Here is a 23,993-nt window from a genome sequence, read left to right on the forward strand (position 1 = left end):
GAGCTCCCGACCCTCACTGTGGCCTCAGCACGCACAGCCCCTGCTCCCACCTCTCCTCCCCCGTGGTGGCCATGCCATCACGCTGCCCTGCAGAGAGGAGGAAAACGGGGAGAAATGGCCAAACCCTGCTCATAGCAGGGGATGGTCCCCCTGCGCCCCCTCGCTGCGGGGAGAGCCTGGGGGGACACAGGGCTCTGCAGGCCAAGGGCAGGCCCGGCCAACATGGCCACCCCGGGGCTGGGCCTGGTGGCTCCCCGCGGGCCCAGGGTTCGGCCACGGCCAGGGGCGCCTGCCCCACGGAGCCTCGCAGCCCGGGGCCGGGGGTCCCTGCACCTCACCCCGGGGCCGTGGACTCCAGGGTTAGCCCAAGCTCTGATCTCTCCCCCTCCCGGCACCCGGCCAGGGCCTGCCCCTCCGCCTGGGAGCAGAGCCCGGGGCCATCACGGGGCGGCGGGAGGAAGAGGAGGCTCGGAGACTGGCGTGCCGAAGGCTGCTCCCACGGGAGCACGGCAGCCACGGCACCCGTTTGCTTCGCGGCCGGAGGGTGTGCGGTGCCTTGTGTAAATACCTCTGGCAGAAATGCAGCATGATTTGATTTCAGCCGTTAAAAGTATGACAAAAATAACCCATCATCTAAACACTCCCCAGAGAAGGATTCTCAAATATGGTTTTACTCGAATTTTTTCCTTGTGTTTCTGCATTCTCCATCTTCAGGAATGGAAAATGGGCATGCTTACTTGCCTGTTTTTTCCTCCTTTAATTCAAAACTGTTTCAATACTCATCAAAATGGTTGCTCGTTCTGAAAGTACTCCATAAGCACTAAACTACTGTAGAAATAAGGTTGATATAAATTCCTGGATAGATTAGGGGAACTACTCACATTCCCCTTTATGCTCTTTTGGCTTTAGTATTAAAGACAGCCTGGAGCCCAGAGGGGTCAAAATTATGGCTTTCTTGATGTATATATCTGGTTTCCTAATCAAATCCCATACAAATAAAGATTTCACTTAGAAAAAAGAAAAAACAAACAAAACAACAAACAAGCCAAAAAACCCAAACAAGCAAACAAAAAACAAACCAAAAAAACCTGGCCTTTTACCCATAAAAAACTTATTGGAGTGACTTTGGCTGCATTGTTTTTCTTGTCACTACGGTGCTAGGGCTGGTATAAATAGCTCAGATTTATCACGGCGGTTTATTAACTCTCACCTGCACAATAAGCCGCTAACGGGTTGATTTTCTGGAACTGGAGCAGGAAATCACAGCCTAGATTGTGTTCCTGCTTCAGGGATGGGATAACGGCCAGGCTGTCCAAGGCAGCCGTGGGCTGGAAGGCAAACTTTCCTCCAGAGAGCCATGGTGATGGGAACGTTAATGTTTATTGCCCTTGTTGAGTAAATAAAATCCTTGTTCTGCTCCTGACCTGCCTACAGCTCTGTTGTACAGCCCGGTACGTAGTGCTGCTGCCAAGAGCCTTGCTGTGCACCCAGGTCCTATATGGCCCTGCATCATAAATTACGATTTTCCATCATTTCATTGCTTGTAATTGGAAAGTTGGCCTGGATCTGCCTTTAGAAGACATTGTAGAGCCCTGTACCCATTTACAGCACTTCCACTGCCCTTAGGAAAGGATTTGCCATTGCGCAAAGCACTGGCAATAATGCTCAGCTTGTTATTTTAGGTTATTACACAGAGCTATTCCTATTTCTGGTGTGGCTGGAGCTTTCTGGTTTAAGCGTCTACCAAGTTTGTGTAATATGATGAGATTTTTGTATTTCCATCTCTCCTGTCAACAGAAAGAAATTTCTATAAGGAAACACGTTTTTTTAATTATAGGTCTGACAGCTACCTCCAGTTCCAGTCTCCCCCATCCATAATACGCTCTGAGGAGATTAGCAACGTTGCCAAGCGCTGGCTTGTAGCTCTCCTTATATCTGAAGTAACAGACTGTGCTTCTAGCATTAGGGAGTGTGGCCAGATACTTGAAGCCTTTCATTTATTAAAAATTAGCAGAAGCTGCCAGGAGATAGACAGCAATATATTTGGTACGTCCCTCAACTTTTTCTTCTTTGTAGCTCATTTCGTTAGAAACTCACAGGAGCTCTTCAGTTAATAATGTGTCAGTCTCCAAGGGTGGTCAGGACCATCATCCCTTTGCCTGAAGATCTCTCCATCCACCCCGAGATGTCCTTGGCTATCTTCCTGGCTGCTCTCCTCCCCTCATTTGGATGGGATTCTGGTCCTGTGCCCAAAACCAGAGATAGAAAAGAATGAGAAATGCACACTTTTAGGAGAGGTCACGGATTTCTGTTTGCCTTGGGTAGAAGAGCCAAGCCAAATGTCCCTGCAGCGGGTCAGTGTGCTGGGCAACTGTGTGCATGAAGCAAGGTGCTGCTGAGAAAGGGGCAAACCCCTTGTGGGGCAGCGTCTGTCGGTCCCACTGCTGGAAACACCACAACAGTGAGGGGCTTCCCCCTCCGGCATCTCCCGGCTCTTGCAGCCGGTGTTGCCTTGAATTTGGAAAAAGCAACACCGGGTGCCCCATCATCAGCAGGGAAAGCTGCAAAGTTGGCACTCAGCGATGTCAATTTGCCTGTGACTCAGCATCTGATTTATTCCATCTATGCAATGCTCCTGTGGGAAAAGCTTATTAATCAGATCTGCATTTCCAACACAGATCTGTGATTTTTGAGTCCCCCATGACTAAAGTTTTGGTGAGAGTGAAGTTATTACATGCCTTGGTGGCTTCTGGAAAGGGCTGGTAGCCTGGGGAGAGGTTCCAAGGTGGCACCGAGGGGTCTGTCACCTCCCAGAACCCCAGAAAGGAAAAGTCCACTGGGACTGAGCACGGGTTAGGGAGCACTGTGAAAATGGGGTGCTGCTGCAGTATTCATAGGAGACGTCAGAGGAGGGGGTTCCTCTGTCCAGCCCCCCTGGCACAGCGCAAGCCACTGACCTTCTCTGGCTGCCAGCACATCCCCCCAGCTGCCGAGGTACAGCTCAATCACTAATTCGGGGCTCCCTGTTGATGCTGGCTCTGGCACAGCGGTGGTTTCTATGGCAACTCCAGAGGCAGATGCAGGGATGGCTTCAGCCGAGGTACCGCCAGCCCAGGTATCCCAGGATGTTCCTCCCAAAACGCAGGCAAATAGCCATGTGGCACATCGGGATGTACCCCACAGTCACTGCGCTGAGCAGACAGCGGAGGCGATGGGGTAATGACACCAAAAACATCTTGTGAATGCTCTTTTCTGAATCGTTTCCAACTTCCCCCATGCCACGACGCCCCCAGATGATGGCACAGCCTGCCCCAGCAGCGTGCTGGATGCTGCTGTACTCTGCCAGGATTCAGCCTCCCATCTCTTCGGCCTTGACACCCACCTGAGCATCGCAACGGCTGTCTTTTCCAAAAGGTCAGGTATCTGCGCTTGATATTTACCCAGACCTGTGAAATCTTTCTAATGTCGTACCACTGAAAGATTGAATCCCTCACCTGTGTCTGCTACCACTGCTCTCTGCTGTGTGTGACTCTGCATGGAGCCAAGACCAGTGAGTCTCAGGTGACCCCACGGTACCAGGCAATTGATGGATCACCCCCACACCAGTCTCACTGTGCAACCCTAAATGTCACCCACAGACACCATCGGTATGGAGCTTCCCTTCCCTTCACGGCGCTGGTAATCAGAAGGTGCTCTGTTCCTGCCCAGGCGAGCTGGACACAGCTGGATGCAGCTCTCCTGGGCACCAGCCACGCTCCATCCTTTGAGACAGGGCTGTGGTGCTGGACGGGGCCCAAGAGCCCCAGCATCATGAGGCATCTCATCTTATTTCTCAGCATCCTGGCAGCCCTCACCTCTCCCTGTCCTCTCTCGCACTCCAGCTTCCTCCAACAAAGCCCCTCTCCTGCTGCTGCCTTCACCCCCCACAGCCCCTTTGCCCACAGGAGAGGCTGAGCAGGAGCAAGGCTGTGCTGAGGCAAGGCAGCTCTCCCACTCCAATAGGAGGGCCAGATTCCTACATCACATTGCTCTGCTTGCCCTGGCAGGAGGGAAAGGAGCAAGAGCCGCCCCAGCCCCACAGTATGGGGTCCCACCAGCAAAGGGCTCACGGGGGTCTCTCATGGGATGAGGTTTCCTGACAGACTGCAGCATGTCCCTGCCCAGAGCAGGATAACCAGGGACGACACAACTCAAGCAGGATAAAATACCATGTGTTTCATTTATTCAAGGTGCTACGTCACCTCCTAGGCACTGAGCTACAGGGCACCTCTGTGCTACATAAGACATCAACTGGGTCTACGACGACACAGCACTCACTGCTACACACACGGCACAGACACGCCGTGGCACGGATGGGGCTGGACCGGGCAGCGCGGCCAGCAACAGTCCTGCCGCCGCGGCTCCCTCTGCGCTGCCGGCTGCAGCCCTCCCACCAGGCAGGATTTTGCCCTGGGCTCCATTGCCACAGCAGTGCAGGAGCCGAGGGGTTTCTGAAGCATGGTGAGAAACCATGGCTGCTCCGGCACCCGGCGTCAGCGACACAGCAGCTCCCCGGAGCGGGGTCACCCGCACGCACGGGTGCTTTGACACCCTGTCCCCGTCTTCAGGCACTTGGTGCTTGGCTGGGGCTGGTCCCTGGGGTCCCACTCAGGGCACCTCACGCAGGCACAGAGCCTCGACAGCGCTGCTGGGGCCCTGGGCCACCCCACCGATGACAAAGAGCAGGCTGGGCGCTGGGCAGCTGGAGCAGGAGCAGCGGCCAGTGGGCATGGGGGGCAGTGGCTCCCACTTCTTCTGCGAGAGGCTGAACCCTTCCACTGAGTCCAGCGGGCAGGACTGGTTCCCTGCAAGAGACAGAATGGCATCAGCCTCTCTCCTCCACAGCCCTCTCCACATCTGAGGCTGTTTCTCCCCCTTCACACGCCTTTGATGCTCCAGCCGGAGCCCGCAGCGGCAGCTGGTCCCTGAGCCCTGGGCTGCAGGAGCTCTGCAATCCCAGAGGCAATTAGCAGGGGCACAAGAGGATTAGTGGCATCCCCACAGAGGAGGCTGCTGGCACGGATGCCGTGCAGCTGGCTCTGCCCCCGCCACCATCACCGGGGGAAAAGGGAGGGCAGCTCTAGCTGCAGTGGGGCTCAGGAGCAACACCACACCACAGGGATCCAGCCAGCACCGCTCGCCTTCCCCATCACCTCCTCCTGCCCCGCAGCAGGAGGTCTGGCTCACCCCCGGTGAGCTTGGCAGGGTCTGGCAGCCCTTGCTGCAGGGCTGGGGGTGCTGCAGCTGGCACTGGACTCCCTGGGCAGCCCTCCTCGCTGCATCCCCGCTGCTGAGTGACAGCACTAACCTTTTCCCAGCTCTCTCAGGAGAGGGATGTGATGCTGCAGCCCTGCGTGGCGGGGCTGAGCTGGCATGGGCTGTGCTGGCATGGGCTGTGCTAGCCCGGCACGTTGCACGTGAGCTGGGGAGAGCCTGGCCAGGGGGTGAAAGAGGCCAGTGGCTCAGCGAGGGCAGCTTGTGGGGCAGGGCAGTAGGATCCCCCCAGCACTTGGGGAGCACAGGAGGCACACAGCTGCAGATGATGTTGCAGTACCCCCATGGGTTTGCACAACCTCCCCACTGCCACGCAGGCCACTGATGTGCCACAAAAGATGGGGATGGGAACACGGCCACACGCCTACCCCCAGCATTACCGAGGCCACCCACGGCCACCACTCTTCCTCCCAGGCAGCCGGCCACGAAGTCAGCTCTCTTCTCCCTCATGCGGACAGCACGGCTCGGCTTGCTCCACGCACCTGCGGGTGAGAGGGTATGGACATCGCCTGCCGGGGCTCCTCTCCACACACAGAGGCCAGGAAAACCCCAAGCTAACAGCTCGCTGGGGCCAGGGAGTGCAGGGCAGGACTCGCCAGGGGTTCAAGGGGCTGATGCTCAGAGCCTGGATGCACCGTGTCCCTTGGGCATGGACACCCCTCACCAAGGCCCAGGGCAGCATCCTGGACCTGCAAGGGGACACTCCCACCCCACCCAGGGACTTGGAGCTCACCCTGTGCAGGATCGAACATCTCCACGGTGTTGACGAAGTGGGGACGGGAATAGAAGTTGTGGGGACCTGGCTGCTGCAGCCCCCCCAGGCTGAAGACGACGCCGTCGGCCATGGCACAGGCGGCGAAGGCGCGGCGGCTGGGCACGCTGGGGTAGCGCGTCCAGCTCCTCGTCTCCAGGTCGAAGGCCTCGAAGGCGGTGACGGGCAGCTTGCCTTGCCGGCCCCCTGCGCGCAGACAAGACGCTGAGGCTGCCAGCGCCCCAAGACGGCACCATCGGTGGGCTCAGCAAGCAGGATGGGGCCCACTGGCTGCAGTGCTAGGGCAGGAGAGCAGCACGGAGCTACTCTGGGGTGCACCAGGTCACTCCCCGGTCTGAGGAGGCAGAGGAGGGAGAAGGCAGGGGCGCCGGGGGGATGCTCGGCTTCCTCGGTGGTACCTACCCAAGACGAAGATCTTGTTGCCCTGCAGGAAGGCAGAGGCCCCGTAGCAGGGGGTGGGCATGGAGGGAAGGGGCTGCCAATGGTCCTTCGCTGGCTCGTAGACACGGACCAATGCCTGGGGAGAGGTGTCCGCACCCATTCCCCCCAGAGCGTAGACGGCCCCATCTGCAAAAGAGGCAGCAGTGAGGCTGGGGGGGCCGTGGGCAGTGTCGCCGGGCTGGGAGTCCCCCCCAGTGCCCTCCAGGGCAGGCAGCGCAGGTGCTGCCGAGCCCCATGGCCAGCCACTGCTCCAGGGTGGCCAGGGGCCAGTGCGTGCAGCCAGGCCTGAGCCCAGCAGTGCCCTGACCCCGCTGGGACCCTCTCAACCCCCGTCTCCGCCCCATCCATCAGGCGCAGAGCGGAGCACAAGGCCATCGGCTCTAATTATTCTCGGCAGTACCATCTCCCTGGAGACACCATGGCAACACAGCCATGCTGCCAAATCCTGCTCCTGCTCCCGGCACGGCCGGCACCCCTGCCTGCTGCCACCGCTGCCCTGCCGTCCCCTCTGCCCTGCCCACCCCGCTGCAGCCTGGGGCTGTGCCCCGGCATCCCCAGCCAGGGAGCAGACACGGGTACCACATACGGGGACCAACCCCGGCTCCCAGCACGCGGGCTGCCGGGCTGTGCCAAGGCACAGCTTGCTCAGCAAAGTTTGGGCAGAAATCACAATGCCTTTGACAGACAGCACGCCGAGCCAGGATGGAGCAGGGTGCTCGGCTGCCCCAGCACAGCTCCCAGCCTGGGCAGCTGGGAAAGGCTCCTGTGCCTGGAGGGGCTCCTCATCACCCAGCTCCAGGCTGCAACAGGGCTGCTGGGGCAGGAGCATGTTCCTGCTGTTAAGTGGCAAGTTTGGCTGCTGGGTGAAAGCCACGTGCTGCATGCCAAGCAGCAGCGGGATTCAAATCCCACTCAAGCATCCTCAACCCCTGCATCCCGCTTCTCCAGACAGCAGAGGCACCTGCAGCCGAGGCCCATCGCCAGCCCTCACCTCTCTGCACAGCCGAGATGCCCATGGAGGGCTGAGCCAGCGCCGCCTTCTTCTCCCACTTGCCCTCATCCACGTGGTAGACCTCGACGGAGGCAAGGGGGCTCTGCGCCGCGTCCACGCCGCCTACCACCAGGATCTGCTTGCCCAGGGCGAGGGCAGCGGCGCCGGCCCGCGGCGTGGGCAGCGGCGGGAGCGCGGTCCAGCGCTGGGCCGGGAGGTCGAGCACCTCGGCGGCACCCAGGGCTCGCCCGCCGCCGCCGCAGCCACCCAGCACGAAGAGCTGCCCGTCGCGGTGCGCGGCGCTGCAGTACACGCGCCGCGTGGGCATGGCGGGGAAGGCGGCCCACGCGAAGGCGCCCGCGCCCGCCGCCATGGGCCCCCCTCAGCCGCCCCGGGGGTCCCCGGGCCCTGGTCTTGCCGTGCCGCCCATCCGGCCCGGCTCAGCGCGACCACCACCTCCTGCGGGGACAGCACCCGAGTCAGCACCCAGGTACCCACCGCTCTCCCCGGTCTCACCAAGCCAGCTCCCCTCGGTGGTGTGACAGCCCCCCCCCCCCCCCCCCCCCACGGCTCTCAGCCCGTGCCCTCCGGGCTCCTGCTCTCCGGGGCTCTCTGCCTGCACCCACCGGGGATCCCACTCCCCGGAGCTCCCGATGTACATACAGCCTGCACCCACTGGGACTCCCGCACCCTGGGACTGTCGACCCACACCCACGAGGACTCCCTCTCCCCGGGGCTCTCTGCTCGCACCCACCGGCGCACCCGGTGCACGGCTCGTACCCCCCCCCACCCCGAAGCTCCCGCTCCCCGGGGCTCCCGGTGCACGGCCGGTTACCCCTCCCGAGGCTCCCAGTGCACAACCCGGACCCTCCCCGCGAATCTCCTGCTCCCGGCGCGCAGCCTGCCACCCCCAGATCGCTGCTCCCCGCGGCTCCCGCTGCCCAGCCTGCACCCCCCGGGGTTCCCCCCCCCGCACCCCTCGGACCGCCGCGCCGCCCCGCTACCGGGACCGCGGCCGCGCTCACCTCTCCGCCCGCTCCGCCGCTCTCCCCGCCGCCGCCCGCGCCGGGCCCGCCCGCTGCCGGTGGGGGCGGCGCCGCGCCCGCCCCGGCCCCCCCCCCCCCCCCCCCCCCCCGCGCCGAGCCCCTGCCCCGTTCATCCCGCCGGGAAAGGAGCGGCCGCAGGAAGAGGGACCGGAGAGACCCCTCGGCGGTGGGGCCCCCTGCTCTGAGCTCCCCAGCCCCACGCTGCTGGAGCTGGGGCCAGGCCAGCGCCGGGCTCATGAAGCTGAGAAGCCAGCGCGCTGCCCCGAAGAGGAGCCCTTGCCCATCACCACTGCTGGGGACTGAGCACGAGCTCAGTCCCGCTCCGAGCACGACCTTACCGGGGTCTCTCAGCAGCATCGAGAAGGTGCACGCAGGTCCCAACCCCTCTATCGTTGCTTTTGTCCCCCCTGGGCTGAGCCCTGCCCGTGAACGTGCCAGGAAAGGCGCTTTCCACCCACCAGCACAGGCAGAGCCAAGGGCAGGCAGAAAACTCACACCAGAAAGGAGTTAGAAAGGTTGGCTTTAAAAAACAGGCAGAAGTGACACGGCCTCACCAGCTCTGCTGGGGAGAACACCGCAGTGCAAACAGCAGTTGGGCGTCCTGCCGGTAACACCACGCTCAGCCCTGCACCAGCCACCAGTGTGGGAGTGGGAAGGGAGGCGTGAACACTGCGTGGCTGGTTGCCTTGCCGCTGGTGGGGGGGGGGGGGGCGGGGGGAAGACCCTGCCTGGCGAGTGGAGGGGCACGGCAAGCCCCAGCCCTCACACAGGAGCCGGCACAAGGGGCAGCGCTGCCTGCGGAGCTCCAGCCAGGCAGGCAGCTGCCCCCAGCGCTGCCAAGAAAAGGAAATCCTCCCAGGGTGCTTGTGATCAGGCATGGAGGCTCCCGGTAGGGCTGAGCGGGCGCGTTACGCATCAGAGAGGGGACAGCTCGAAGCCCAGCCCGGGACTTTGCCTGCTCGCAGCGGGAAGGAAGGGGTGTCCCAGTCCAAAGCCCCTCGGCCCCGCGCGGTGCCATCACTGCCCATCGCACCACTGGCTCGGGGTGTCCTTCTCCATGCAGGCCAGGTAGTGGTCATAGTTCTCCTCACACCTCCTCACGCAGCGCAGGAAATAGTCCTCCTCAGCAATGGCCTCCAGCAGGTTGGTCTGCACCAGGCAAACGTCGTACAGCTCCGAGGTGGGAGCGCGCCTGGGGCTGCGGCCGCCCCGCTCCGAAAACACCTGCGGGGAGGAGAGCAGCGCGCAGAAGCACTCGCAGCCTCCGCGGGGAGCGGTGCCAGGGATCAGCGCAGAGCCTGGCAGTGGCACACGCAGCTGGCGCTGCACCCTGCCCTCCTCATGCTGGCTGTGGGTCGGAGGCAGAGGGCAGGGGCTGCCAGCTCCACTTCAATGGTAGAAGGTGAAGTTTTTCCAGATTTCCACCCAGAAAGTGCCTTTGGCTCCGAAACAGCTTGTGACACATGGGGCTGGGGCACCCCTAAGGAGCAGCGCACACCACACAGCTGGAAGATGACAGCTCTGTGGGGCAGCCGACCCCAGAAATACCTCTGCCAACAGCTCTTCCTTTGGCTGCCACAGCCTGTCACAGAGCAGGGAACAGGGACTTCACCTTCTGATCTTTACCACGGCTCTGCCTCAGGCCCCTGAGCACTCTGTTTCCCTCCCAGCGCTGCTCTGTCCCCATCAGTGACACAGGGAACAGCCCTGCAGAGTTGGTGACTCAAGAGGAGGGGAAGCTGGCATCCAAACTACCGATCCTGGCTGCAGGACAGCCAAGTCCTGGCAGTGGGAATAAGCCCTGCTGGCGAGATGCTTGGCTGCCGCCCAGAGCCCAGCGAGGTCTGCTGCCACCATAACTTGATCCTACCTGTCTGATGCAGTGTGGGGGGAGCCCTGGGGCTGGCTGCCCCGAGACAAGCTGAGCAGCCTGACTGACCAGCTGTGCCGGCTACATATGGCAGAAGCAGGAACTCCTCAATTGGGGAAACAGTCTGAGGCTGAAATGCAGCAAGTGGAGCCACGTGAGCCATGCTCCAGCTGCTGCAAGCATGCAGGCAGCAGCTGCTGCGCGCAGGGGCCTCAGGCTCTCAGCAGAACTGTCCACAGTAATTCCCCTCAATCAGGCACGGTACGGACCAAAGCCTTTTCCTGACAGGTCTGCTCCAGGCAGCAACAAATCCTGACATCAGCTACAAATCCACAAACGGAGAGAGCTTGTATGGAAGGGAATATCTGATGAGCACCCCATCCCTCACCATTCTCCAGCTGCCTGGCAAACGCTGCTGACCATTCACCGGTGGCCGCAGGTTTCCCCGCTCTGTGCTGTCTCCTCCAGGATGGAAACGGGTAAGGGGTCCGGCTCGCCCGTGGATCTGCAGCTCTTGTTGGAACACGGGCAGCTGTCTGACTGCCAGGGGCATTTCTGTCTGCATAAACGCTCCCGTTTCGAAGTGTGCTCCACCACAAACACTGCCCTTTCAATTCGGTGCCACAGACGAGCTGCGGCCGTGCACCGAGGCTGGCTGGCCTGCCACCATTGCCACTGCCACCAGGAGCAGGGCTCACTCACCCCGGCGGGGCAGAGGCACTCGGCAGCGGGTGTGGGCAGCCAGCACTTGCTTTTCTCTGCCAGCGTCCAGTCTCAGCCTCCCTGTTGGCAGCCGCACACATTGCTGCCACTGACACTGATGGCACAGGGTACAGTGACACCAGGGCTATGCCTTGATCCCCCTTTGCAGGCTCATGCAAAAGGGACAAAAATGTGCCTGACCTCACCGGAGACATCCCCCAGAGCAGGCAGCTGGCTGGAGGGGCCTTCAGCCTCCTACCTGGGGATGGACAATGGTGTCGGCATCGTCCAGCCGGATGTTGTCGTCGATGAAGATGTGGTGAACACTGGGATCGTGGGGGTCAATCCACAGGGGCTTCCCACCCCGGGAAGAGAACTTATTTCTGGCCCACCTGAAACAGCAAGCAGGACAAGGAGCAGTCAGGGAGAGGGAAACAGCCCTCGGGTAAAGGCAGGCCACGCTGCACTGTGGGCTCAGGGGAACCTCTGGGAAGTGGGACGGAGACTGTCTCTGCCTGCTGCTGCCTCCCAGACAAATCAGGCGCTGTTTGGAGTGTCCTGGGCATTCCACATCAGGGAGTGTTTGGAGAAAAGCAGGAAGTACACCAGGGGATGGGGACCTGAGGAAAGGTGCGAGAGTCCCAGCAGGCTGCACACAGGCAAAACAGGGAGCACGTAAGCATACGGGCCCCAACAATGTAAAGACCTCAAAATTAGGAGCTATCCCAGACTGGGAGAAGCTTGGAGAATCACGGGAGAGAAGAAAATGCCCAATCCACTTCTTCAGCGCTCTGTTTCTCACCAGTCAAAGTGGTCTTGGAAGCCTCCAATTCCCTCAAAAGAGCTGAAGTAGTCGTAAAGCTTTCTTCCATCTTCCCGGGTAGCCAGCCGCTCTGTTCCCCTTGTCAGCACCACCTCTCGCTTGCTGCAGCGTATCTGGCCAGGGGTGAGGTCCACAGGGAGCTGCAGAAAGCGGGAGAGGGAAGGTTTCCAAAGCAGGCAGGTTGTTTTGAGCATTGACTGAGACACCAAGCAGCAGGGTGGAGAATTCCCACCACCGCAGGGTGGGAGGATGGCGCTGGGGAGGAGGCGTGGAACTCCCCCCGCTCAAAACCCATCCCCCCCCCAGGGATGGAAAGGAATGACCTCCTGGCTGCGCACTGCCCCTGTTTCAATCTCTGTTTCCCATCAATGCCCCAAGGAATAACTGAAGCAGCTTATGAAGCTTGTCCCAGCGTGCTGCTGGGGGGAGAGCGCAGCTGCAATCAGCTCTGAGCCAGGGAGCCCTGCTCCGCTACAGCGGCCCCTCTCCAGGAGAAAGGATCCAGCCTGTGATACCCCGAGAGGAGACCTTCCCCACACAGGATCCACCCGCACGCACACTCCCCCCTCCCTGCCTAACAGCTTCATCCTGAGAAGCTGATGTTTTTAAAAGCAGGCTGGCTAAGCGTCAGGAGAGCAGCCTGGTGCAGGCCACCCGGCCGCCCTCCTCCAGCGCGCCGGGCTCTCAGGGTGCCACTCACCGCCACCTCCCGCAGGGCGGGGAACTGGGGGTGCTGCCCTGCCAGGGCGCAGCTCACAGCCCGGAGGGCACGGGGCAGGTCTGCGCCGAAACTCCTGAAGACGACAGCGAACGTCCTCCTGTCCCGGTGCAGGGCGTCCAGGAGGTGGAAGAAGGCGGGGAGGATCAGGTGGTAGCGCTTGCTGGGTTCTCCCTGGACCGAGAAGATGTCGTGCGGCCGCCCAGGCCACTCCAGCAGCTGCAGGTGACGGGCGTGCAGGCTGCCGAAGCACCGGCCCGGGCCCGCCTCGGTGAAGGCGGGATCCCGGCCGTGGCGGCTGTAGTAGCTGAGGGCGCCGGGGCAGGGGGGACCCAGGGAGGGGCGATCGCTCGCCCACTGCCACTCGCCTGCAAGAGAGGGGGGAGCTCAGCCGCCGCCCACCCCCCCCCCCCCCCCCCCCTTCCCGCAGGCCCCGGCGCTCACCGGCGGCACCGGCGCGGCCCCAGGTGACGGTGCTGAGGAAGGAGTTGAGCGCTGCCCGGGGACCCTGCCCTGACACCGCGTCCGCCGCCACCACCGTGTTGTTCAGGTCCACGTGTAGCACCAGCCGCCGCCGCTCGGCCCCGCCGCTCATCGCCCCTCCCCCCCCACCGGAACCGGCCCCGGCCGCGCCGCCGTTACCTGAAAACGAGGCCGCTTCCGCCCTTCGCCGCTTCACGCCGGCGGCGGCAGCGCCCCCTGCCGGCCCGGAGGTGCGCCAGGAAGCACCGGCGGCCTGACCGCCGTTATCACGAGCACGGCTCACGCGGCGGGGTCAGGGGGCGTGGCCTGGCGGCAGCGGCGGGTGGGGGCATAGCGGCCCCCCCCCTTCCGTGATTGTGGGCGTGGCCCCGGTGGGCGGAAGGGGGGCGGAAGCGGAAGTGGGCGGTGCTTCCGGCGCTCCGCGGGCGGCCATGTTGGAGCGGCGGTCGCGGCGCAGCGGTGGGTGCGGGTCTGGCGGCGGCCGGTAGGTTGTGGCCGACGGTGCCTGGGCCCCGCGTTCCCGGGTGAGGGCGCTGCCGAGCCGCCCGGTGGGGCGGCCCCCGGCGGCGCTGGAGGCGGAGCCCCGCGGAGCTGAGTGCCCCGCCCCGGTCCAGGTCCCCCACCCCCCCCCCAGGCCCGGCCGCTGGCGCGGGCCGAGCGAGGGGGCCGCACCCGCTGTCTGCACCAAACACCGCCTCGCAGCACCGGAGCCAGGGCACCGGCCCCGGGAGCCTCTCCCGAGGGCGCCCGATCAGCGATGCCGCCGGCCCCGCTTTACCGGGCCGAGCCTTGGAGGGGCGGGGAGTCCGTGCGGGCGGGAGCGAGGGACCGGGGCCTCTTCACCGAGGGGCGAGCAGCAGCGGCTGAGCCGGGGGAGGGGCTCAGCCTCCAACCCCTCTCGGCCCCGCCGGCAGCCGATTTGCCCCTCCGGTGAGCCCGAAGAAGCACGGCGGAGCCTTTTCCTCGGGCTCCGTGCCCGGACAGGCAAGCCGCCAGACCCGCGCTGGCATCTCTCGAGCGTTTGCGTGAGGGTCCCCGCTGGTGCGCTGCTCGCCCCCGGGCCGGTGGTGCTGGTGCACGTCCCCCGGTAGTGTGTCAAGCGAGGGAACGTGCTGTCGGGGGGGGGCAGGCTGGGGGTGTGCCTGCTCGTGGCCAGCTTTCACTCCTACTACAACTTGCACCGGGCGGATCGCTGTTGAGATGCCCTGTCCCTGATGAGATGTCACAGCCTCCCCGTCCAGCATCAGCATACCCCTTCAGGTGTCCCGGCTGCTCCTGGGCTTGCTGCAGCCTGAAGATGATCCATTTTGGCCGTTGAGCACACGTTGTTACTTGTGTTTCTCCATTGATTTCTCCCTCTCTACCAGATCAGGATTAAGCTTTACATCCTTGCTGCCTTCGCCACACCCGCTGCTGGTTGTTCACTTTGGAGGTGGCAAATCTCAGCGCTGGCTGCTCTGTTGGAGCGCTTCCCTGCCTGCCTCCCCTCCTCTGCGGGAGATCCCCCATCTATTGCAGAACCACTGCATTATCCTCCTCCAAATCCCTCTTTTGCCGTGATGTCTGCAGAACACTTGACTGAGATTAGTCTGTCATGCGGAGGCTCTTACCCCTCCGCTGACCTGTGCTTCCCCTTCTGCCGCTGCCTTTGGCTCATGTCTCTTCCCTGCTTGTGCAGTGTTGTCCCTCAGGCCCCAGTGATGTGTGTTTCCTTCAGGCTGCCCTGCTTGAATTTCCTGCTTCCTCTTCACTTGGCAGCGAGTGCCCTTGGATCAACACCAGCTTGCTGTGACAGCAAGTTGCAGACCGTTGTTGAAACAAGGAAGCAGCGAGGAGCGGTGTTGCCTTGCCACAGCGTTCAGCAGCAATGAAGCACAATTGAAATAGCCTCCAGCTCCGCTGTCATGCCTTCAGGAAGATGCTGCAGCTTTGTCAGGGACTCAGAATCAGTTGTTGAGCAGAATCAATTATTAGGAAGCTGGAAAATTGAACGTGATGACAGGATGAGTTTGAGGTGCTCAGGCTGTCCAGTGTTGAGATGGCTCAGTCATGGTGGTTTCAGTGCGCGCGCAGGGAGAAGGTTCAACAAAGGGCTGCTTTACCACGGGAAAATGAGATCTGGTTACCTGAAGCTGGGACCTGTCAAACTCAAACTGGGAAGGAGCTGCAGATTTTACCGAGTTAACCATTGGAACCCTTCATCTTGGGATGGGTTGGATGGGATTGCCTGAAATCTTTGTTTAGGTTTCAGGATATTATGTGAGAGATGTTTTAATTTTACTTCAGAGATAAATCAGTAATGGGATTGTCTTGATGATGCTTCTAGCATGGTTCATGCCCAGAATCCAACCTGGTGTTTGTAAGTAGCCATGCCTGGGGTTAGTGGTTTCAGATCCCTGCTTAAAAATGCAAGGTGATTTCAGTTCTGTAAGGTAACTATTTTCTCTTTCCTTTTGAGGTGTCAAGGATTGTTTTTTTCCAGTAATTTGGACCTTTTTGAAGTACCCACTTGCCTAATGCCATGAATAGTGCAGTGAACAATGTGGAAGAAAAAGCTGTTCATTCCTGGTCAAGAATTTCTTCTGCAGGACAGAAAGTGCTGGAGGAAGCCCTCCGAGTCTTCAACCCAATGTCCAAGGACCTTTCGGACACGGAAACCCAGTTGGTGGCCTTCATTCAGGGCCTGAAGGAGGAGGGCTACCAACCCACAATTCTGAGGAGTAAGGATGTGTACGGGTACAGCTCGTGCACGGCAGACACACCTAGTCAGTCAAAAGAGAGCACCCCCCACAACTGTGCCAACACCGCCGAGTCTGCTAAGGGTCCGGCTCGAAGCACCGCGGCGGTGACAAAGGTGTCTGCTTCGCCCACCAGCGTCTCGGTGAACTCTGCGAAAGTCTCCGCTCAGCCCGTCCCTAAAGGGGATTCTACAAATCTCCTCTTGAGCTCCTTGAAGCAGACAAGATCCGGCACGTCCAAGGCCGCGGCAGTGGACTTCCCTGCAAGCATGTATCCTGATGTGTATCCAGCCATGAGGCTGTCGGTAGTTCTGGAAGCTCTGGTGCCACTGAAAACTACCGTGTCCTGTTTGGAGTCCAAGTACACACGAGGGCATCTTGAGATCTCGCCCTCGGACCTTAAACTCCTTAAGGCTTCAAGTCTGCCAAGGCAGTTTGCTTCAGGCAAGACCACTAAAGTAACAGAAGGTAAGGGGTACAAGCATTTGATACAGAAAGCACCGGATTCTGCCGCCCTCACTTTAAATCTTCTGAAGGGACCAAAGGGTGGAGTGCTGCAGGAGAGCAACGCTTGCAAAGCCTCGGGAGTCCTCAACGGGAGGGTCACAGGCAGCTCGTCCCAGGGCTGCACCACAGCACTGCAGTCCAAGACCTTGAAAATCAAAGATAAGGAAGTTCTGGTGAGGAAGACAGAGTGGAAGGGCAGCAGCACTTACCAGGAGAGTGTTGGGCAGAAGAAGAGAAGAGCTACAGAGGCTAGAGAAGCACCGCAGAGAAAGAAAGCAAATACCATTCCTGTCCGAAATAAATCTCGACGGGTTCAGAGCACTTTGAACCTGCTGAAATTCCAGGCCATCAAGGTGGGCAACTCTTCCTCTGATGATGAAGTGAGGAGGAGAGCACAGAAGATTCTTAGGGTCAACCTGTCCCCCGTGATCCGAATTCAGCCTTTGTCCCATTCTCACAGTGTCCCCTGAGTTTCTTCACTTTGACGCATTTTTTTTTTCTGTAAGTAAATACGAGCCTGGGCACCCGAGTGTGGAGAAATTTAATGGTGACTCTGGATCTCTGATGCCTGCTGATGACATGTCGACTAACCTGCAGACGGAGCAGCCTGCTCTCGTGCTGTTTCTGCCTGTCTACCACTGCTATGCAGAACTGCAGAAATACAAAAACCTGTTTGGGAACGGGGGACAGTGACTCGCCCGCAGCAAGCCGGAGGTCTCACTTCCTGCAGGCGCTCTTCTGAACGTGGCAGGCTGTGCGCTCATACAAGGGGGATAACAGGGGACTGTCTCATGACATTGATGCACTGTGATACTGCTCTTTTTCAAGCTGTACATTTACTGGTTTTATTTTGATCAAATTTTATAACTATTATCTATATATCTATATATCCATATATGTGCATATGGCCCAGGAACTGTGGGAAGATGCACTTTCTCCATCCCTCTGGGATTGGGTTCAATAGCTTTTGTTCCCCCTCCCCTTCAGCCAGTCTTTTGTTGAAAGGTGCCAGATTTTCTTTGTGATTCAGTGTTGTGACAGTCTGTTCTGGGCTCTCTTGAGCAGCTCAGAAGCAGGCAGAGTTATAGCCACTCCTTTGTCTCCAGAAATGCCAAACAATTTGGAGAATTACCAGCTGATAGTTGACTATAGTTTTAATCATACCTTTGGTATTACCTCTGCATTAGCGTGGGGGCGTGTTACGGGGCTGTTGCCTGCAAGTCTGCCTGACGTCTCTAGGTGCCTCCACTGTTTGTTGGTAGCAGAAGCTCTGAACTCGTGGTAGGGTTTGCCTCCAAAGAGCAATTCCTCCTCAGCACCCAGTGTTGCTCTGCTCTCCTGTGCCCCAGGTGCAAATGTAGAGCATGAACTGTGACTTACAACCGAAGGGCTGGATTTGTTAGCAGGAATTGCTTAAAGTGTCCTGCCCAACACCTAACTGCTTTGCTGTTACTGGGCGTTTCAGGAGCAGGTTCTAGGTGCCGGTAGAGAAGACACAGGCTGTATTTGAATGTATTGGATACATCCTGCAGGTCCCAGAGCTCAGTGGAGCATTTGAGCCTGAATTAAAGCAGAAAAGCAAAAGAGTTGAGAGTATACATGCCATTACTTAAACGTAGAGAGTTTCTTTCTGTTGGTTTGTGGGGGTGAAGCAGTAGGAGGGGAGATGGGCACCGCGTAGTGGTGGGTGACAGCTTTGCTGTGCTGTCTGGGATGTTGCAAGAAGGTGTGTGGAAGGTGTGAAAGCTCCCGGAGCGCAGGCCCTGCCCGTCCCCGGGAGGCACTGTGGAACTGCTGCAGATGGCCGCGCCGGGGGCATGCGGTCGGATGCAAACACAGACTGCGCGCTGGCAGAGGCCGGGTCTGCTCCCCGCAGGGAGGGATCTGCGAGTTCCAGGAGAAACACCACGTTGGAGTGGTAGGTGCTGCTGCTGTCACCTGGGAGGGATGGCCTCTGATGAGACGATCTGTGTTGAGATGCTGCAAAAGCAGAACCTGGCGGCTTGGGGAGAGGGAGCAACATCGGGCCGGGCACGGGCCTGGCTCTGTACGGTGCTGTACGTTCAGATCTCTGCAGCAGCAGGCCAGTAATCCACTCATTCTCTCACCAGCTCAAAATACCAGTTGTCTGACCTAGTAATCTCTGTGGACATTGGCTGAAAGGATGAGCTCCCCTGGGAAGCCCCAGCTCCTTACGTTTCAGTCCCTCCCTAGCACCTGGCTGGATTTCAGCACTTTGTAAAAGGGGTCAGCATCTGATCCCCAGCTCAGAAAGGAAAACCATGGCATCCAGAGGAGAGAGGACGATAATGAGGGAGTGAAGGTGAGTGTCCTGAGGCACAGCCAGGGTTCTTCCCCCTTGCCCAGGTGGAGCAGGGTGCAGGTTCTCCCTCGGGGGATGATCGTAGGCTCTGGATCACACACTCCGGGTTCTGTGTGGTTTTACTGTGCATATCTGAGTTGCTGTCAGAGATCATAACTTGCAGTGTTTGAGACTGACCTGTGAATGCCGCTGGTTGGCTGCAGAGGAGGAGGAAATATTTTCTTCTGCTTCTGTGTTTTAAAATGCCCTGGCAGAGAGTTCCCTGTCCTGACATGATGCTGGATGAACAGGGAACCTCCATCACTGTTCACCAGCCAAAAATTGCTTTGTCCCTTTTGTTCCCACTCCTTCAGACCTTCCTCATTCCCACGCTCTCAAATGCCAGGTCTTGAAGTCTTGCACTGGAGTTTCTCTTTTTGGCTGTTTCCCGAGGAGGGCTCTGAACTCCTGCCTGTGGTATCGCTGTCTGACAGGCTGCTCAGCGGCTTCCCCTGTTCCCAGCCCCTTATAAGGGCACCAGGAGCAGTCTCTGGAGCCTCTCCGTGCAGCACAGACATCCCAGCTGAGAGCCTGGCCTCCAGTGGGAAAAAAACAACCGTGCATCAACAAGGCTGAATTTGGGTTGAGGTTGCTTTTCCTCCAGCCTGAGCAGGAAGCTGAGCACCTGAGGCCGGCTTCCCAGGCCACCTCCCTCCTTTTTGTTGTGTTTCTTCCCCCAGCTGCACTGCTGCCTGCCTCCCCACTCTTTTCCATCACCTCGTGTCTTTTACAGTTTGGGTCTTTGCCAGTCAAGGACTTGGCTTGTACTGTTGCTTAACACATCCCAGCAAAACACACTGCCTTAGTGCTGCCATGCCTTTCCCAGCACTGAGCTGGGTTCTGCGGGTGCTTGGTGGCAGCGGCTCACCCAGTGTCCTTCCCAGGCCACCAGCAAGAGGTCTTCTGCTCCAGAGGGAGGGATGAGCATTACAGACACTCCTGTGTCTCTGAGGCTTCTGCCAGGGAGTCAGGCACCCCATAGCTCTCTGCTCAGAGACTTGCTCATCATCAGTCTGGTCTCTGTCAGCTTTTCTGCACGTCTATAACAGGCTGCTGGGCTCCTGAGCTACTGGGCAGCACTGGAGCTCAATTCTCTGCCCTCCTGATGTCTCCTCTTCCCCCTCACAGGTGATTTGTGAACTTGGCTGGAGGGATTGCGGCTTGTTATTCACAGAGGGGCTTTACATCCCCTGGTGCCAATGTCACCAACTGCTGCCTGTCATCCAGTGCTGGCAGACTGGGTGCCTGCAGCCTGTTGGTGGTTGGCTCAGTTGTCCTTCGTCTTGTGGCCGGGTGTGGGTGCTCCTGGTGTCCTGGGCCTTCGACGCTGATGTGCAGGAGGCTGCAGAAGGGGCCGTGCTGTGGACGCTGCTGTCTGGTGTTTAGGGAAGATGAAGGGTTTGATCAAACCAGACCTGCCTAAGACCCGGTCTAACCAGAGGTTGCCCTCCAGAGGTCCCTTCCACCCCATGTTATTCTGTGACAGCAGGGTGAGACTTGCCTTCCAGGGATCTGCGCAGCAGTAACTGGCAGGGCACGTAGAAATGCGTTGCCTGGAGTGCTGTGGTCTCTGCTGAGCGTGCTGTATGCAGGTTGTTCAGACCTGTTTCTGTATTAGTCACTTTGAATTCATCCAAGTGCCTGACCTGGCTTATGTTGTTCCTGGGCACCATGACAGCCGAGAGCTTTGGAGACTCTTCAGAATGCTTTTGCTGCATGGATTTGTGCCACTGTCACTTCTAGAAATGATTCAGCCAGCGGTCAAAGGGCTGTTCTTCCGACTGATTTTGTGGAAATAATTTCTCCTTTTATTCAGCTGCCAAGAAGCAAGAGTTTATGCTTTGCCTCCATCAGACAAGGTCCTTGAGCTTCCTGCATGCTTCAGATGTCCGTCAGCAAGGTCCGTGGGGAGAGCAGCTTGTCTGGCAGGCAGCTAAAGGGGAAGCTGACATCAGATACCGGTTGAAATCACATTGTTAACTGGTTGAAATGTTTTGAAGCTCATGTCCACTGTGATCAGATTTCACCGTCTGCCACTACTTTTAGTTGGAGGAGATCTTCCTTGGCCTCTTCCCTGCAAGCCATGTAGTGTGGTGCTGCTGCTTCCAAACTGTTTGCCTCCCACCCCAGTGCCAGCTGCCGTAGCGATCCTTATACAGAATTTCTTAAGCACTTTTCTGCAGAGTAAGAAGGGATTATTTTGTTACTCCTGTTTTGTAGCCCACTAGTGGTATTTCAGTGGGAGGAGGAGGTGTGCTCTCCAGAGTGTTGTGAGCTGGATACTTCTCAGACCAGAGCATCGCCCACCCAGCCTGCAGCACTCAGGCCAGGGGGGCAGTGGGCTGAGACCCCTCATTACCTGCCGTTTCCTTGCAGAGTTCATCCAGTCGCCAGCTAAGAGCGTCGCAGGTAAGTCGGGAGCAGAACAGCCGGGGTGGGTGATGCTGCACACCCGGCTCCATGGCCCTGCTCCGCGGCTGCCCCTGTTCTGCCGCGTGTCCTCTGGCACCCCCTCATTCACCAGCAGCAATTCTCCACTGGTGGAGCTGGTGGAAGTCCCCCGGCTCCAGGTGTGACAGGAGGGACCGGGAGGCTTTGGGTTTTAGGCTTGAGCAGAGAATTGGGGCCCTTTCAGTGGTGACTTGTGCTGTGTTCATGGCCGGACCTTGCCAGCGTGTGGCAGGGTGCAGCCAATTCGGCTGCGCTCCCCCTTGGGTCCAAGTTCCTTGCCTTGTCTGGCAGCTGCGCCCTTGGCCACGGCACAAGGGACGCGTGGGGATGGAGAGCAGGTTTGTCTCTCAGCTGCAGCTGGACAGTGACGCGAGCTGGGCAGCTTCCCGGGCAGGGGGACGGGTTTAGGTGGGAGGATCCTTGTCTCGGCCGTGGTTGGCAGGGTCGGTGCTGAGCTGTGTGGAGCACCTGCTGCTCAAGCAGGTTGGTTGGTATGTGTGGAAGTACCCGTTTCAGTCTTCAAAATGACGCTGGCCCGTTTGCTCCCGTGGTCAGGTGGGGACGGCTTTCCGGGAGCTGAGATGGCCTGAGGGGAGGATGGCCATTCTGGGGTACCTCGCGCCTTCCTAACGGTGCTGCAGCCTTTGGCTTTGTGAGCGGGGTGGGCTGGCACCCCCCGTGGAGAGGACGGCAGGGCAGGTTGCTCCCAGACCCTCGCGTTTGGGGCTCTGTGCTAGAGAGCACCACACTCAGGTTTCCCTCTCCTCACAGCCTGCTCCTGCCTGGAGCTGGGTGCTGTTAGGAAGGTGCCAAGTGCCTCACTGGCTGGTGGAGCAGAGATCTTGTCCCAGAAGGCAGGAAGCCAGCCCTAGTCACTAGGACAGCCCCGAGTGTCGAGTGAACCCCGTCTATAGGTGTGACACTGCTAGCACTCACAGCTTGGCCAGCTGCTGCCTCCAAAGCTGTGGTGCTGAGGCCAGACCCCTCAGTTTGCTTGGGAAGACCGAGGAGGTCTGGTAAAAAAAGCGAGAAGCTGGGATTTGGGGAAACCAAAGATGCCAGCAGCGCCTGGCTGACCAGCTTCTGCTTCTGCTGCAAGGGGAGGTCTGCAAACAGAGGAGCCAGGTCTGTGGCGTGCATCCACCAGATCTGTGCACTTCCTCCAGTGAGCATCTGAAATAGCTTCCCCTTTGGGGACGATTAGGCCTTGCCCCGGGAAGTCCCTTAAAGGCCTTATTATCGTCTGGGACTCTCTCCTTGTTGTCTTAATTAGCCCTTTCCGTTCCTGTTGCTACAGGCAGCCCCTGTGAGAGTCTGGTAATTCCCACAGACACAGTGAGGCACGCGGTGCTGTTGCAGAAGAGAAGGTGCTGCAAAAGCTACCCCCAGAAATGCCTCCCCTCCTGCCCCTGCTCCACCATGCTGCCCAGGCCTGGGATGGGACAAAACGAGCGTCGGCGTTCGTGGCGGGGAAGGTGCAGTGCGCGACGCCGTTCCCGCCTCCCGCCTCCCGGAGCAGCGCTCCCCAGGGGTGGCATTGCCCAAGCAGAGGCACAGCGGCCGCTCTGAGGGACACGGGGGGGCTCTGGGCGGGCACTGCCCAGCCCCTGGCGCCCCTCTCTGCCAACCGTCATCTCTTAAGAGACCTGTCTCCACGCCACAGTGCGACTGACCTGCTCCGGCTGGGGCTGGTGCCGCCGGCTCAGCCGTGGGCATCCCCCGGTGTTCGGGGATCCCGAGCGACAGCCGGGGAGCAGCCGCTGCAGCCTGCGGGAGGGCGAGTAACAAACTTGTGTGTGGTGAATTTACAACAACTGACCATCTTGTTCTTGAGTGAACTTTTTACTGTTTCATTTGTTTGTGTACAATGTTTCTGAAGCTATATTGATATTTAATGTTTAATACGAGGCTGGGCTGCTCCACACTTGGTGTTGTATATTTTGGAATGGCATTGTTTAGTGAAAAGACAGCGTTAGCATTATTCCACTCTTTGGAGGGAATGGGACAAAAAAACAGACTGTCTTTTTTCTGAAATGAAGTGAACTTTTTGTTATGAAGTCCTAGCAGGTGTCCAGCGCTTCAGTAAAATGGTGCCCAGAACCGCCCAGCGTGTCCACATTTTCTTTGGGCCCCGCCAGACTGCTCCTCCCTGGGCTCCTGCCTGGCTCCAGCTGAGCCTCCTGGAACGGTGTCTCCCGTGTGTCCGGCTGCTGCGTGGGACACGCTCAGCTGGCAACCTCTTCTCCCCAGTTCCCCCCAGTGAGGTTTGGGGTTACCCAAGCCCCATTAAGGAATGCTTGGCACAGGATGGGAAGGAAGTGCTCCAGACGAGTGCCGCTGGTGCTAAACTGGTGTAAACTGGCATAAATCCGCATTCCAGGTTAGTTCCTAGAAAAGCGCCGGGTCGGCGCTGCGCTGGCAGGCGCTCTCCTGCCTGCCCACCCTCCAAATTCTCTCTGAATCTGCCCGTTCTGCAGCTGGGACCCTGTGGCCGGCTAATTCAACAGAAACACCATTGTTTGCCCGCGTGCGATCCGGATCCAGTTTATGCTGCGGGGCCGTCGGTGCGCTGACCCGGCACTAAGGGTGGTGGGACCGTGGCCCCGAGCAGGCAGCAGCTCCGGTGCCGGAGCTCATTCCTCAGGAAGCGGTTAAGTGGTTCTCCTGCTCGCTAAGGATGTTCAGGGAAGCGCCGGCCGCCCGCTGAGCGCACTGAAGTCGGTCCAAGCGGAGCTGGCCAAGCGTGAGAGGCTGCCCCAGGAGATCAGAGGCTCTG

The 23,993-nt window shown here is 59.4% G+C and overlaps 3 protein-coding genes across 7 annotated transcripts; 1 reads left to right on the forward strand and 2 right to left on the reverse strand.

Moving 5' to 3' along the window:
- Nucleotides 1-4,200: 4,200 nt before the first annotated feature.
- Nucleotides 4,201-8,574, reverse strand: KLHDC8B (kelch domain containing 8B). 2 transcript variants are annotated; one of them, XM_042799479.1, is made up of 6 exons: nucleotides 8,543-8,574; nucleotides 7,518-7,976; nucleotides 6,488-6,652; nucleotides 6,047-6,271; nucleotides 5,694-5,795; nucleotides 4,201-4,844 (listed from the first exon to the last, which is right to left on the reverse strand). In XM_042799479.1, exons 2-6 carry the CDS (start codon nucleotides 7,888-7,890, stop codon nucleotides 4,648-4,650), a joined length of 1,062 nt encoding a protein of 353 aa, XP_042655413.1. In that variant the 5' UTR covers nucleotides 7,891-7,976; nucleotides 8,543-8,574; the 3' UTR covers nucleotides 4,201-4,647. The 2 variants fall into 2 exon arrangements, with proteins under 2 accessions (XP_042655413.1, XP_032853902.2); XM_032998011.2 differs by lacking the exon at nucleotides 8,543-8,574 and having other exon boundaries at nucleotides 7,518-8,319.
- Nucleotides 8,575-9,066: 492 nt separating this feature from the next.
- On the reverse strand, nucleotides 9,067-13,306 carry LOC116962861. The gene is made up of 5 exons (XM_032998004.2): nucleotides 13,121-13,306; nucleotides 12,659-13,044; nucleotides 11,938-12,098; nucleotides 11,395-11,527; nucleotides 9,067-9,787 (listed from the first exon to the last, which is right to left on the reverse strand). The coding sequence occupies exons 1-5, from the start codon at nucleotides 13,269-13,271 to the stop codon at nucleotides 9,581-9,583; spliced, it is 1,038 nt and encodes a 345-aa protein (XP_032853895.2). The 5' UTR covers nucleotides 13,272-13,306; the 3' UTR covers nucleotides 9,067-9,580.
- A 32-nt stretch (nucleotides 13,307-13,338) lies between these two features.
- On the forward strand, nucleotides 13,339-23,317 carry CCDC71 (coiled-coil domain containing 71). Of its 4 annotated transcripts, XR_006165952.1 has the most exons (3): nucleotides 13,339-13,643; nucleotides 15,618-18,727; nucleotides 19,895-23,317. XR_006165952.1 is itself a non-coding variant. In XM_032998007.2 (2 exons), exon 2 carries the CDS (start codon nucleotides 15,681-15,683, stop codon nucleotides 16,872-16,874), a length of 1,194 nt encoding a protein of 397 aa, XP_032853898.1. In that variant the 5' UTR covers nucleotides 13,339-13,643; nucleotides 15,618-15,680; the 3' UTR covers nucleotides 16,875-23,317. The 4 variants fall into 4 exon arrangements, 3 of the variants coding, with proteins under 3 accessions (XP_032853898.1, XP_032853899.1, XP_032853900.1); XM_032998007.2 differs by having other exon boundaries at nucleotides 15,618-23,317; XM_032998008.2 differs by having other exon boundaries at nucleotides 13,561-13,618; nucleotides 15,618-23,317.
- Nucleotides 23,318-23,993: the final 676 nt, after the last annotated feature.

This window comes from Tyto alba, unplaced genomic scaffold (genome assembly GCF_018691265.1).
Source record: "Tyto alba isolate M040663 unplaced genomic scaffold, T.alba_DEE_v4.0 Super-Scaffold_3, whole genome shotgun sequence".
Taxonomy (NCBI): domain Eukaryota; kingdom Metazoa; phylum Chordata; class Aves; order Strigiformes; family Tytonidae; genus Tyto; species Tyto alba.

What these genes read in the sequence shown, in the direction of transcription:
- KLHDC8B (XM_042799479.1), bottom strand. Translation starts at nt 7,890, where the DNA reads ATGGCGGCGGGCGCGGGCGCCTTCGCGTGGGCCGCCTTCCCCGCCATG. An exon ending in CATCTCGGCTGTGCAGAGAG is followed by an intron (nt 6,653 to 7,517) that starts GTGAGGGCTGGC and finishes CCTCTTTTGCAG; the next exon opens with ATGGGGCCGTCTACGCTCTG. An exon ending in GATGTTCGATCCTGCACAGG is followed by an intron (nt 5,796 to 6,046) that starts GTGAGCTCCAAG and finishes TCTCACCCGCAG; the next exon opens with GTGCGTGGAGCAAGCCGAGC.
- LOC116962861 (XM_032998004.2), bottom strand. Translation starts at nt 13,271, where the DNA reads ATGAGCGGCGGGGCCGAGCGGCGGCGGCTGGTGCTACACGTGGACCTG. An exon ending in TTCCAAGACCACTTTGACTG is followed by an intron (nt 11,528 to 11,937) that starts GTGAGAAACAGA and finishes TTGCTGTTTCAG; the next exon opens with GTGGGCCAGAAATAAGTTCT. An exon ending in ACACCATTGTCCATCCCCAG is followed by an intron (nt 9,788 to 11,394) that starts GTAGGAGGCTGA and finishes TCCTCCCCGCAG; the next exon opens with GTGTTTTCGGAGCGGGGCGG.
- CCDC71 (XM_032998007.2), top strand. Translation starts at nt 15,681, where the DNA reads ATGAATAGTGCAGTGAACAATGTGGAAGAAAAAGCTGTTCATTCCTGG.